A 13,575-nucleotide genomic window follows, 5' to 3' on the forward strand; every position below is an offset into this window, starting at 1 on the left:
GCACTGCTGCAATATGATTAGCTGTTGCATTCAATCAGCCAATCAGATTTTAGTAAGGCGTGTCCTGCGTAGCGAGATTGATCATAACTAGGAAGTGAGGCTTTGGTACTGTCCAGGAAGTGAAAAGTGACAGCGGTGGTTTACTGGCGTCGCGCCCCCCTCTCCCCTCCTCCTCCGCCTTAACTCCAGTACCGACTCCCCTGTCACTTTGGAGCACTTCCACCACCCCCCAGGCGTCACTTTCCACAACCGCATTGCGTGTGCTCGTATGGGCAGCGGGGGAGTCATTATTATCCGACGAAAAGAAAAGCACACGTCGTGTGTCGTGTCTTGTCTATCCGCGCGCGCGTGCGCGTTAAGTTTGTAAATTAGCGAATTGAAGATGGCGTCCAGCTCGGAGCGCAGTCCTCCTCCTTTCCCCGACGCCGGAGACGCCGCAGGCCGAGGCAGCGATGAAGAGGACGGAGACGACCTCTTCGTGAGTGTGGTACGCTATCCAACTTTCCCCCACGGTTGCTTTTTCCATCTCCATACTTTGCTAACTCTCACTGACTGTTAGCCATAGCAATGCGCGAGGGGTGTGGGGGGGAAACATTAACCACTTTTCGTTGTTGTTTTCCCAAAAGTTTTCACTCGTTGCTGTAAAAGTGCTTTATTTTACGTGATGCTTACTTTCACATGAACTTATTATTCAGTCATCAAAAGTCATCTAGCATTTAATTTCCTGTGATCTTTGCGCTGCGAGTAGACGGACAAACTACAATCACTTGATGCTTAGTCAGTTTGCTTTGCAATCGTTCGTCTTTTTGGCAATATTGGCGTTGGGATTTATGTGGCGTGACTGCATAACTTGTGGCCCGAATAATGAGCACTGATTTTTATTTGAATAGTGACTAAAAAGTGGCCCGTGCAGCGGGAGGGCAACCTCCTGTCATGTGAGCGGGTGGCGGTCACGTGGTTAGAACCCGGATGTTATCTCCTCAGTCAAAGTTCAAAAGGGGAAAAAGACAGCAATTTGGGAGAAAAGGCGAAGTCAGCAACTTTACAGCAAAAGTGCCAGCTTGCTTTTTTTTTTTTTTTTTTTTAAACTAGGATTGCCATAGCCTGACCATCGTTTAGGTGTTTATAATACTATGACTTGTATTAAAAGTTGTATTTAATAAATGAGTCGTTCTAATTGAAGGGGATGAACAAAATGTCTTTTGCTTTTATTTTTACCTCATCTTAATCCCTAAAAGCAAAACATGTATGTATAAAATAATACGATATTGTTCATTGTAAAACAGATTAATTTATTGCTTCTTTGTTGCAAAATACATGGTAAGAAGATCTTGAAAAAAAAAATTAACTTGCAATATTAAGGGGGTAAATTGAAAGTATATTATCAAAATTGTTCAGACATAATTTGCAACTTTTTAAAAATATATATAATGTATAATGATGAACGAAAACAAGGAAAGAAAATGTGCAAATCCGCTTTGCATTGAGAGCACGGAGCTGTTTCTTCTTTGTCTCCAGAGCAACTCCTCCCTCAGCGAGACGCCGACGGTCAGTCAACCTACCGATGATTTGTTGACTCCTCCCGGAGACGCCACGGCAGAGCCGACGAGCGACCGCGTCAGCAGCGGCTTAGGATCCAAAACGTCGAGCGACAATTTAATGTCGCCTCCCAGTGACGTCACGAGCGACCCCATTAGCAGCGGCTCGGAATCCAAAACGCCCAGCGAGCCCTCTGACGAGTTTGACGACCTGGCGGACAACTGGATGACTCCGGCCGCCTCTGTCGATGCCAAAGCTGAAAAGAGAGCCAGTGAAAACCTTCTCAATGATGAGTTTGTTGACCTACTCGGAAGTGAAACTGAACCGCAATCACAGGAAGGAGAGGGAGAAAGTCTTTTTGCTGAAGTTGCTGTTCCGAAACAGGAAGTAAAAGAAACCGCGCCGCTTTTAGATATCAGTTCATCAGCCGATTTTGCACCATCTCCACCGACCAAAATATTTGACCCACTGGCGGAACTCTTTGACGATCCTGCACCAGCTCCAGCGCAGAAGCAAAGCGCCGCCGCAGACCTCTTCGAAGACGAGGGCAGCGACTTGTTCGCCGACCCGCAACAGATCAAAGCCGCCAATCCGCCTCAGAAGAGCCTCTTCGGCGAGCCAGACGAGGATCTGTTCGGCGAGCCGCTGGGCGCCAAGAAGAAGCCCGCCGCCAAGGACCCACGGGACGAGCCTCTCACTGACAAGTCCGCCAGCCACGACAGCGGCAAAGCAAGCCGAGAGCGTAAACACGACGACATGTTCGCGGCAGAAGCTGGAGACCCCGGCGACAGCTCCCGCCTCAACTCCAGGACCAACGGAGTTCACGTGGAAGAAAGCACTGATATATTTGCAGGTGAGTCCTCAGTTCCCTTGCGACAAAACGGACAATCATCCACATCGATCAGGCTCCAGGAGTGCCAAACGAACAAGTCATAGAGTAAGGGTGAAAGGTCAAATTGTTTGCATTGCCTCTTGCCATAGAAGCCACAGTGGAGCTCTCTCTGGACAGTCCACAGAACGAAAGGAAGAAGGCCGCTGCCCCGGCCGTCGCCGCCGTCGGCAAGCCTTCCGCCTCGGCAGCCACCAGTGTGGCCAAATCTCAGACGGCTATGCTGGAGGAAGTAAGTCCCAAAAAGGCCCGGCCACGGTCGCTTGGATTTGGTGTGAGATAAAGTCGTACCAATTTAGTACCCTATCAAATTCATTTTCATCATTGAAATGAATTGATGCGTTCCAGACCTCCAAAATAAAAAGCCGAATAAGTGTTTTGAAAACCCCCCAAATATTACTGTATTCTAGAACCAGTGACGGGTGCCAAGCTTCCAATTCTAAAACGTGCTTCTCACTTATTGCAGCTCGAGGAAGAGGAGGAGTCAGAGCTGGAAGACAAGTTTGACATCACCGTCTCCATTACCGACCCAGAAAAGATAGGTGAGACTTTTTGACTTTGCCCGTGAGAAGCCAGCGTTCGACCCCCGCAATCCAATTCATTGTGAAAAATCGTTGCAGGGGATGGAATGACCGCCTACATGGCCTACAAAGTGTCCACTCAGGTAAAGCTCCTTTTTCTCTAAAGGTACCACGTAGAGCAATACCGGGCTTTTAATCATGTAAAAAAAAAAAAAAATGTTTTCAGACCACGCTGTCCATGTTTCGCAACAAGACGTTCACGGTGCGCCGACGCTTCAGCGACTTCCTGGGCCTGTACGAGAAGCTCTCCGAGAAGCACGGCCCTGGCGGCGTCATCGTGCCGCCGCCGCCTGAGAAAAGCATCCTGGGTAGGCGGAGCTTCAGCTGGCATCGGCGCCGCTGTGCGCTCCGCTCACTTTTTTTTTTTGTGGTGCCCTCGCAGGCATGACCAAGATGAAGGTGGGAAAGGAGGACTCATCGTCTGCCGACTTTGTCGAGAGAAGAAGAGGCGCCCTGGAGAGGTGAGGCGGAATCTCTCCATGCTCATATCAGAAAATAAATTAGTTTAGTAGGGGGTGAGGGGTCGAAGTCTAACTTTGACGTCTCTTCCGCCGCTTCCAACAGGTATCTTCAGAGGGTGGTCACTCACCCTTCGCTGATCCAAGACCCCGACGTGCGAGAGTTCCTGGAGCGAGATGAGGCAAGACCACCTTTTGTTGTCCTGCTTGATTTGAGCTCCTCCCTTGTCGTCCAATCAAACGCTTTCTTCAAAGTGTGTGCAATTAGTGACTGTGTGTGTGTGTGCGTGTGTGTGTGTTCAGCTGCCCCGAGCTGTGAGCACGCAGGCTCTGAGCGGCGCCGGCTTCCTGAAAATGATCAACAAGGCCACGGACGCCGTCAGCAAAATGACCATCAAGATGAACGAGTCGGACGTGGTGAGTTGGGAGGCCTCGTCTTCTTCAAAAGGTAATGTGTTTTTCTCCGCCCCACCGACATATTTTTCTGCCGCAGTGGTTTGAGGAAAAACTGCAGGAGGTGGAGTCTGCGGACCAACAATTCCGCAAGCTCCACGCGCTGGTGGAGTCGCTGGTGCTCCACAGGAAAGGTAACCAAAGACGCCTCTTCAACGGGCCGTTGTGATCAAACATCAAATCGAACCCCCCTCCCGCCCTCGCCAGAGCTTTCCATCAACACGGCGAGCTTCGCCAAGAGCACCGCCATGCTGGGCAGCGCCGAGGACAACACGGCGCTGTCGCGCGCCCTCTCGCAGTTGGCCGAGGTGGAGGACAAGATGGAGCAGCTGCATCAGGACCAGGCGGCCAACGACACCTTCGGCTTTGCAGAGCTCATCGCCGATTTCATCCGACTGCTCGGCGCCGTCAGGGTACGCCAAACGCGCTCCCTCCCTCCCTACGCGTAGAATAAAATTGACGCGCGCCGTGCAGGGCTCCTTCGACCACCGCATGAAGGCGTGGCAGCGCTGGCAGGACGCGCAGAGCACGCTGCAGAAGAAGCGCGAGGCCGAAGCCAAACTCCAGTGGGCCAACAAGCCCGACAAGCTGCAGCTGGCCAAAGAAGAGATCGCAGAAGTAACGGCGCGCTTTCCCAAAAACATCAATGTGCAAAATGAGCCAAGCGTGATAATCGTATGTGTGTGTGTGTGTGTGTGTGTCTATCACGCTCTCCAGTGGGAGGCCAAAGTGACGCAGTTCGAGCGAGACTTTGACCGAGTGTCGGCCACCGTGCGCAAGGAAGTGCTGCGATTTGAGGTGCTCGCATTCGACGCCGCTCGTCAAGTGAGCTGAGGAAGGCGCCGTCGTCATTGCTGTTTCTTTTTATTTTCTTATAGAAAGAAAAGGCCAGGAACTTCAAAAGACAGATCGTCAAATATCTGGAGAATCTGCTCAAGTCACAGCAGCAGGTGAGCTCATAATCATGATGCTTGGCATTCCATCCCAGGGTGGTTTGGAACTTTTTTTTTTTCTCAATTACACTTTTCTCATCGACTCCATTTTGTGACCTCTCCCCCCCCGTGTGTGTGTCCAGCTGATCAAGTACTGGGAGGCCTTTTTACCCGAAGCGAAAGCCATCGCCTGAGTGGGATTGCAAATCTCCTTTTGTCTTTCTTTTTTTCCTTCTTTCACACTTGAGCGCTTCCTGCCTTTAAAATCCCGGAAGAACGTGTGCGCGTCGTTGCAAAACAAGTTTACAATCAACACGTTTCTTGCTTTTGTATCAACCTTTCGCGCTTTAGAACTTTCTATTTTTCCCCGTCGTGTAACTTCTCGCAAATATTTTCGTACAGACGCGCGATCGGTTTCATCCGGGTGAAAATAGCCCTCGGGGCCAAACGACTCAAAAAGGGATAAATTAATTTTGGTTATTGGTGCTGAGATGGGGGGGGGAGGGGCATTAGAGCTCGCGGGCGTGAATAATCGCATCGCAGTGTACGTTTGATGTCACTTATGTTTGAAAATAAATAACAATTTCACTTATCTGTGCCTTCTACAAACGAGCGGGGGCAATGAGACACTCGAGGCTAATGAAAGAAGTTTTTGACTCGTTTCTTTTCTTAAGCCCTTTCGACATCTACTGTACGAAGGAGTATTTGGATAACACCAAAAATCGGATTAAGAGTCACACAACGTGTATGATTGTTACGAAGCTTACTGAAAAAAAAGCATTTACAATTTTATTTCCAAATAGTTTTTTTTATTTTGTTTTTGCTGTAGAAAGTGCGAAACAATGAATTGAAAGTTACTGATTCACCACACAACAAAGGCAGTGAAGTTTCACCCAGTGAAATGTACGTTTTCGTTGTTGTTGTTCTCTTCATTCCCTAAGCTGCAAATACTATTACGAACAAAAGGAAAAAGTATTTTGGTGATTCTTGTGTCTAGATTTCCACGAATTCCCCCTTCGAGTATTTGGGAAACAAAAAACATCTGATTGAAAAATCAGACAAAAATATGTGCTAATGTAATTGTTACAAATCTTAATGGTTCATTACCAAAAACTTAATTGCCAATTAACACATTTATCATATATAATAAAATACTTTGGAATGCACGTTATTTTGTATCATTTTTCTCGTTAAATGCTGTCTTTATTTTGCTGGTTTTGATATACTTGTACCTTTTTTGTGGATTTATTTTTCTCTTGTGGAATTGATACATTATCAGAATGACTTTTCTTTCTAGCTCTTCTTTCTTCTAACATTTTTGCTCATAACTGCCCAATTAATTTTTTAAGGCACATAGTGGCCTGAATATTCCTTCGTACATTTGGACAACAGAACAAGCATGATCTAATGTTGAACGTCAAACAAGCTTCCCCCCCCCCCCCATTAAAAACGCAACATACATGGCGTTATCACACTGTTGAAGGAAACATGCTCACAGCTCACATCCAGAAACAGCTTGACACTAAAAATAAACAGATTTAAATAAATATATACATGTATTGATTTTTATTTTTCCAATACTCTTCTCCAAGTAATGAAGTCCTTTTTTTTTTTTACAGCTTTAATTTTTACATTTGACGGCCAAGCTTCTTTAATGAGAACATTTCACGTTAGGTTAAATCACACCAGTTGTTCACCTTGGCTGGCGTTGAATGAAATGAGATTTATTAATGTATCTAGAAAAAATGTGCACCTGTGTCACTTGGAGAAGAAATCAAATAAATATTGCACTGTTTACACTTGGATATTTTGTGCCATTTTTTTTTTTTTATTCTTGCCCTTCCCTGTACCCAAACTATCTACTTATTCTAGCACTTTGATTTGTTTTATTTAGTGGGCCACTATTGCCAAAACATTCACAGCAATCAGAATGATAGTGTTTTTATTGATTTTTTTTTTTCCCCAACTTAAATGTCTACTACTTCTCAAATTACAGATATGACACTTTGACTGATTAATGGGCCATCATTTCCAGTTATTGCTGGAATCAAGCAGGTTAAATTGATCGTATCATTTCCCACCGCCCTTGAATGCAGCACCGCACACCTGATTATAAACAGGCGTGTGTATGGCGGCGGAGTTAAAATTGAAAGGTCTAACTAACGTACCTTTTCAGCATTCTCTGCCTAAAGATTCTTAAAGGTGTGGCTTTGCTGGTGACTGAACTTGTCGTGGGACTGGCTGCATTTTGTAGATTTTCATCACTCAGGTGAGCATCTGCACTCATACAGCTGCTGATGTGTTATTTTGCCATTGTGATTACATTTACCAGCTAAAATTGTGATCACATTTATCACAACAAGGCCACTGGAGATGTGACTTTATTTTCTAATCATTCAAAATCGTTTCAAAATCATGACACTATACATTACATAAAAACCAAAACACAAATGCATGACGTTAACGAAAACAATAGCCAGAAGGCGCAATAAGACTTTTGCATGAGTCGCACATATTGGGTGGGTTATGGTGGAGGGAAAATGTTCAGTTGATAAAACATGGACAAAACAAAGGTGTATCCGTGAGGATGTATCGCCGCACTTTGACGAGAGTTCAAATAATTTCAGATGACTTGAGTGCCCCCCAATAAAAAGGGTCTTCACAAAAAGGTCCTCGATTCAGTCAGTCAAGCTAATAATAAGCGGCACGCAGCCTGGAATCCATTCCGACGACAGACGGCGATAAAAGTAGTCCCAGTGCGCGTGTTTCAAAGCATTGTCCGCGCCACGTATCTCAGGTGGCCTCCGTGCTGGAGAAAGATGACGTCCAGCTCGTTGTCCAACTGAGCCGTCACTGCAAAACTTTTACCATCGCTCGTCTGAAACAAAACAACAGCTCTATTAAAAATGAATGGAGTCAATTAAGCTGCCGGATGATTATCAGCCTTTTCAAAAATAACACTGGTCAATATTTACATTGTTTTATTTTTAAATCTGATGTGTAAGCTTTAATAGGTCAAACAAATATTAAATCTCAAAACACCTGATGTGTTAGGGAAAATAAATCAACATTCTTTAGCCATCACTGATTAATTTTTTTTTTTTTACTTTTGACCAGCGTAATTTGACTATTGATTTGAAAAAGTCGGGACCAAGAAGGGTGTCTAAGAAAAGCGTCCTGCCTTGACAGCGAGCTGCTGGCGGGGCGCGAGGCGCTGCGGCAAGACGACGCTGAACCTCTCGGTGCCGGCGAGCTCCAGCGTGTCGGCGTTTTCCTCGGGCGCAAACTGCAGCGGCAGGATGCCCGCGCCCACCAGCTGCTTCTTGTGCAGACGCTCGAAGCTTTCGGCGATGACGGCGCGGACTCCCTGTGGGAGGACACGTCGACATTTGACGTACCTTGCTACAGCACTTGATTTACAAGCTTTAAAGTTTTCCAAGTTGACTTTTTGCTTTGTGTTAAGAGCAGAAATTCAAGTACAAATCTGTTTGTACCAGTAGATAAGGTCCTTTGGCAACCCAATCCCTGGAGCTTCCCGAGCCGTAGTCCTTCCCGGCCAGGATGATGAGAGGAACACCGTCCTTTTGATAGCGCTCGGCCGCCTCAAACACATCCAGCTGGGCGAAGGGTGAGAAACATTGGCAAAAACATCCATTTTTAATTTTTTTTTTCTCCTCCAACTTAGCCCGAGGGACGCCTCGTAAGTGCACTCACCGTTTGGCCCGAGGGGACGTGGAGCGTTTTGGGCCCCGCTTTGCCCACCAGTCGATTTTGGAGCTTGATGCTGGCGAACGTCCCTCTGGTCATCACGGCGTCGTTGCCCCGCCGAGAGCCGTACGAGTTGAACTCACGAGGAGTCAGCCTGCGTACGAGGATGGTAACACATAACGTGAATAATTCGCGATTATTGCATAAAATGATTTTTTTTTAGTCTGTTATCATCAATGCACCTTTTGCTGAGCAGGTACTTGGCAGCGGCACTGACGCGGGCGATGCTTCCCGCGGGTGAAATGTGGTCGGTGGTCACCTTGTCGCCCAGGAACAGCAAGGCGTGAGCGTTGTCGATGGACTGAGGGGGCGGGACTTCTTTACTCTTGAGACGCAAGCAGAGGAAAAGTGTCACGTGGTTTTCAATGCATGGCGTGGTGAGGACTAGCCATCCCGCCCTTACTAATTTGTTGAAGAACGACGGCGAGCGGATGTACGTGGACTTGGCGTCCCAGGGAAAGACCACCGTGTCGGGACACTCGATGTTGCTCCAGAACGTGTTCCCTTTCTGGAAACGAGAGCAGTTCGAGCAAAAGGTAACATTATGTTGTGTTCAATGAACCTAACTTGGAGATGCTGGAGGATTATTATTTTTTTTTCTATTTGTACCTCCATTCTCGCCTTGAGTTCCTTAAAGACAGAGGAGATGATGGTGTCCTCCTCCGTCTGTTGCACCTCCTCCCTGGACGGCCAGATGTCGCGAAGGAACACCTCCTTCCCGTCCGGAGTCAACCCCACGGGTTCCTTTTCAAAATCGATGCCCACGGTTCCAGCGATGGCGTACGCCACCACGAAGGGCGGCGAGGCCAGGTAGTTGGCCCGGATGCAGTCGCAGAGGCGGCCCTCAAAGTGCCTGTTGCCAGACAGGACGCCGCACGCCACCAGCTCACCCTAGAAGAGACGCCCGAGACGTCACGTCTGGTAAGGCTGCAACTATTTTTCAATTTGAAATCGGAGGTGGGGTAGAAAAGTCACCTGCTTGATGGCGTTCACCACACTTTCGGGCAAGGGGGCCGTGTTTCCCACGCAGGTGGCGCAGCCGTAACCGATCACCTCAAAGCTGTCGTGGAAATGAAATGTACATATTATGAATAATATTCGTGTTAAAGTGGGTGGCCGAGTTATGACGGAATTACATCTTACCCCAGCTGGCTGAAATAGGGCAGCACCCCGCTGGCGCTGAGGTAGTGCGTGACCATGCCGCTTCCCGGCGCCAGGCTGGTCCGGATATACGGCTTGACCAGGAGCCCCGCCTCCACCGCCTTCTTCGCCAGCAAGCCTGTCGAGATTAAGTCGAGCCCAAGCGTCAAGTGGGCGGCGCTTGCAAAAAGCTCAGCCGTCTTTTCTTACCTGCCGTCAGCATGACGGAGGGGTTGCAGTTGTTGGTGCAGCTGATCACGGCGGCGATGACCACCGAGCCGTGGGCCAGCTGGTACTCCTGACCGGCGTGCAGGAAGGGAACGCGGACGTCCTGCTTGTCCTTGGAGATATTGAAGCCTCTGGGGCCCAGCTGAGTTGGAGAGGGGGGTCAGGTCCGGTGATGTCATCAGCGTGAGTGAAAGTTTTTACCTTCTCATCCAAGCAACTCTGGAATCCTTCTTTCATGCTGCAGACGGCCACGCGGTCCTGCGGCCTCTTGGGCCCGCTGACGTGCGGCAACATGGCGCTCAGGTTGATTTCGATGACCTGAAAAAAAAATCCAGAACAGTATCGGTATTTTATTTTTTTTGACCATGCTGTTTTTCTTGACAATTGTGCTTGTGTCGCTACCTCAGAATACTGGGGGTCTTCTGCAGGCTCCTCGTAGCTTCTGAAGAGCTTCACAGCCTTCAGATAAGACTCCAGCAACTCTAGCCTTTCTTGGGAAAAGTCTGGACGCAAACGGATGAAATCACATTCGAGCCGGCGGGCAGCGCCGCAACGGTAAGTCCGAAACCTGGTCTAAATACTCACGTGTCTTTTTAAAGTGCTTAATGGTGACCTGGTCGACCGGGAAGAAGCTGACGGTGGCGTTGTACTCTGGGCACATGTTGGCAATGGTGGTCCGGTCGGGCGCCGAGAGCTGCGACACGCCGGGTCCGAAAAACTCGACAAACCTACCGGCGATGGCGGCTTGTCGCAAGTGCTGCGCGACAGAAGTACAGTGACGTAAGCACAGGGGTGTGTGGGTGGGCGTGACATGCGTGTGAGCGGCCGAGCGAGACCTTAGTGATACCAAGGACGATGTCGATGGAGGAGCTCAGGGGGTTAATGGAGCCCACCAATTTGCAGCCCACCACCTGAGGGAGGCTCAGAGACACGGGGTGGCCCAACATCACCGCTTCCGACTCGATTCCGCCCACACCTGGAAAGCCGTTGTGGGAAATGTTACACGAGATAAAAAACTAGTGAGTTCATTTTGTACTTACCCCAGCCCAGGACGCCCAGGCCGTTGATCATGGTGGTGTGCGAATCGGTGCCCACCACGCTGTCCGGGTAGATGAAACCGTCGCTGACGTGAACCACTCGCGAGAGATACTCCAAATTGACTTGATGGACGGCACCGACGTCCGGCGGGACCACGTTCACATTCTTGAAGGCTTTCGAGCACCACTGCGCCAAAAGCTGTCGTTTAGTACCGTTTCTTGTCTTCCGGGACCTTGAGGCATACCTTAAAAAACTGAAGTCTCTCTTTGTTTCTGCTCAGCTCCATTTCCTGATTCTTCAATGACGCATCGCCTCTGCGGAAGGAGAACGCGCAAATCAATTTTGCCTCTCTTTGGCCTGCGTCCCAGAAACAAACTTCCGAAGAAACCTTTTGACTGCGTAAGACAAGCCACTCACTCCGAAACGGGTTTCAGGTGGAAGGGGCAGAGGAGCGGCGTGTTTTCGATCTGCTGCAGCGAGGCGCGAGGCGGCCCCCCCGTCGACGAAAGCGGCTCGTTGCAGGCCGTTTTGCCGCAAGAGCCACGCTGGCCTCCGCAGTGGGAGCCCCCTCGCGCCAGAGGCTTGGAAGGGGGCGGCCGCGGAGCGCCTTCTCCTCCGCCGGGGTTCGGAGCGTTCTGTATGGCACTGTCGACCCAAAACAAAGATAACGTACCGCACCTTGAGCAAAATGTGGAAGAAACAAACCGACTGTCTGTAGAAAGAAAATGCGACGTGAGCGCACCACTTGCTGTAGTCTTTTTGCAGACAGTGGTCCACAATGAGGTCAGTGGGACATTTGGGGTTCACCAGTCCGGGGTCCACGCCATGTTTGGCCACCGCGTCCCTCATGGCTGCGAGGTCCACCATGGCAGGGATCCCACTAGTAGCAAAAAAAAAACATGGTGGGTATTTCTGACAATCAAATGAAGGTCGCCTGAAAGTCTGTTTTGTCTAAGACGAATCAGAAAAACAAACTATGCAAAAGGGCAGAAACAAACACTATCTGCATTATAGTGTTAGTAAATTTAGAAACAAGTCCTACTTGATGCAAATAAGTTAAATGACAAAGAAAATGGCGCCGTCCAAATGGATGAGCGCCAGCCATGTGCCCAGTACACTCACGTGAAGTCCTGCAGGAGGACCCGCGCTGGCAAGAACGGCACCTCAGTGGAAGCCTGCTGCTTCTCCCAGTCCAAAATGTTCTGGACGTCATCCTCTGTGACGTAAAAGCCATCGCACTTACGGATGACTGCCTCCAGTAAGACGCGGATAGACAAAGGCAGCTTGACTTGAGGGAGCAAAAAAATATATAATACATTTAAAATCAATCGATCTATCGTCTGCTAATCACAATAGTTTTTTTTTTTTGGTCCCGGCTCACCATATCTTGGATCGTTTAGTTTGTGCGGATTGAAGAACTTGAGGTTTCCGTCATCTGACAGCGAGTCGATTAAATGGCGATACGGATGTTCTGCAGAACACAAATTTAGTGTTATTGGCAATGTTTAGAAAATAAAACAAGTCTTCAAACAAGCTAATCTTTGTAACAGAATGGTAATTATGACAGGTAGGCCCTATGACACAAACGGGTTCAATGCTGTCAACTTTCCACAAAAGTATAATCACAATCTCACAGTTATCACATGATCAGTGCACTTTGAACATCGCTAAAGTCTGGAGCCACATTGGCCACATTTGACCCGTGGTGTGTGTGCCCCTTGTTCGCACACATTTCAATTTAGCAGCATTTTTCAACGAGAAATCAAATCAATTTATGACCACCACCTTGCCTAAAAAGCATTCCGTTCTTTTGAATGAGATCCTTGAAATTGCGTTCAAGGGCAGAGAAAAAAAATAGCGAGTGCTAAGTAACAGGATGACCGAAAGGATCCCCGGTTGACAACACTGAGTAGGCGGCGGCTAACGTTAGCTTGCTAGCCTTATCATGAGCCCTTTCGCTTTTACTACTTATCGCGCTGCTGGTTGAACGACTGGCGGCGGAGATAACGTAAACCCCCCCCCTGACCCCGAAAAAAAAAAAAGCACACGGCCGTGTAAATGCTAGAGGCTATGCAGTGAGCTAAGTTAGGGTGAACTTAAGCATTGTTGGTCATCGATGGAGCTTTAGTTCAATACTGGCTCGGTTCGAGAGAAAAACCAAAATGGCTGTAGTTTAAGTCATATTAACAAGAGTCATCATCTCGTTTTAAACAAATGGGAATTAGAGTCGTGCGACTTGGCAATGAAGGTGATCGTATGTGACGACAAATTTGGGGGAGTACAAGAATAAGAAGACTCCTCTTTACCTTTGCCCATAGACGGCAGCGCCATGATGACTTATGAAATCAACACGACTCATCCTCTCGATCCCGGTGGCGACACGGAACGGACCAATAAGAAGGCAGGGAGGATGCGGGACACGCCTACTAGCTTGATACTTTCACAATAAAAGCAAGAGGGAAACGTCCGCTAGTCAAAATGAAAACAAATGGAAACATCAATAAATGCAGAAACGTGCACTTTTTGTGTCATTTATAGTTGACTCGACT

General features: G+C 48.3%; 2 protein-coding genes across 2 annotated transcripts; one reads left to right on the forward strand and one right to left on the reverse strand.

The window, feature by feature from the left end:
• Positions 1 to 97: 97 nt before the first annotated feature.
• snx1a (sorting nexin 1a) lies at positions 98 to 6,657 on the forward strand. The gene is made up of 15 exons (XM_061283366.1): positions 98 to 487; positions 1,519 to 2,392; positions 2,521 to 2,660; positions 2,895 to 2,970; positions 3,049 to 3,092; positions 3,176 to 3,317; positions 3,392 to 3,470; positions 3,574 to 3,649; positions 3,771 to 3,884; positions 3,961 to 4,054; positions 4,128 to 4,333; positions 4,395 to 4,538; positions 4,638 to 4,718; positions 4,799 to 4,870; positions 4,996 to 6,657. The coding sequence occupies exons 1-15, from the start codon at positions 383 to 385 to the stop codon at positions 5,044 to 5,046; spliced, it is 2,298 nt and encodes a 765-aa protein (XP_061139350.1). The 5' UTR covers positions 98 to 382; the 3' UTR covers positions 5,047 to 6,657.
• A 560-nt stretch (positions 6,658 to 7,217) lies between these two features.
• On the reverse strand, positions 7,218 to 13,498 carry ireb2 (iron-responsive element binding protein 2). Its single transcript, XM_061283365.1, has 21 exons — positions 13,333 to 13,498; positions 12,408 to 12,497; positions 12,149 to 12,314; positions 11,769 to 11,906; positions 11,444 to 11,671; positions 11,271 to 11,340; positions 11,029 to 11,212; positions 10,825 to 10,964; positions 10,574 to 10,745; positions 10,391 to 10,491; positions 10,190 to 10,306; positions 9,971 to 10,130; positions 9,764 to 9,899; positions 9,596 to 9,680; positions 9,230 to 9,511; positions 9,024 to 9,128; positions 8,803 to 8,945; positions 8,567 to 8,714; positions 8,347 to 8,469; positions 8,034 to 8,219; positions 7,218 to 7,730 (listed from the first exon to the last, which is right to left on the reverse strand). The coding sequence occupies exons 1-21, from the start codon at positions 13,355 to 13,357 to the stop codon at positions 7,620 to 7,622; spliced, it is 2,910 nt and encodes a 969-aa protein (XP_061139349.1). The 5' UTR covers positions 13,358 to 13,498; the 3' UTR covers positions 7,218 to 7,619.
• Between the last annotated feature and the right edge of the window lie 77 nt (positions 13,499 to 13,575).

Source organism: Syngnathus typhle, linkage group LG7 (genome assembly GCF_033458585.1).
Source record: "Syngnathus typhle isolate RoL2023-S1 ecotype Sweden linkage group LG7, RoL_Styp_1.0, whole genome shotgun sequence".
NCBI classification, from domain to species: Eukaryota; Metazoa; Chordata; class Actinopteri; order Syngnathiformes; family Syngnathidae; genus Syngnathus; species Syngnathus typhle.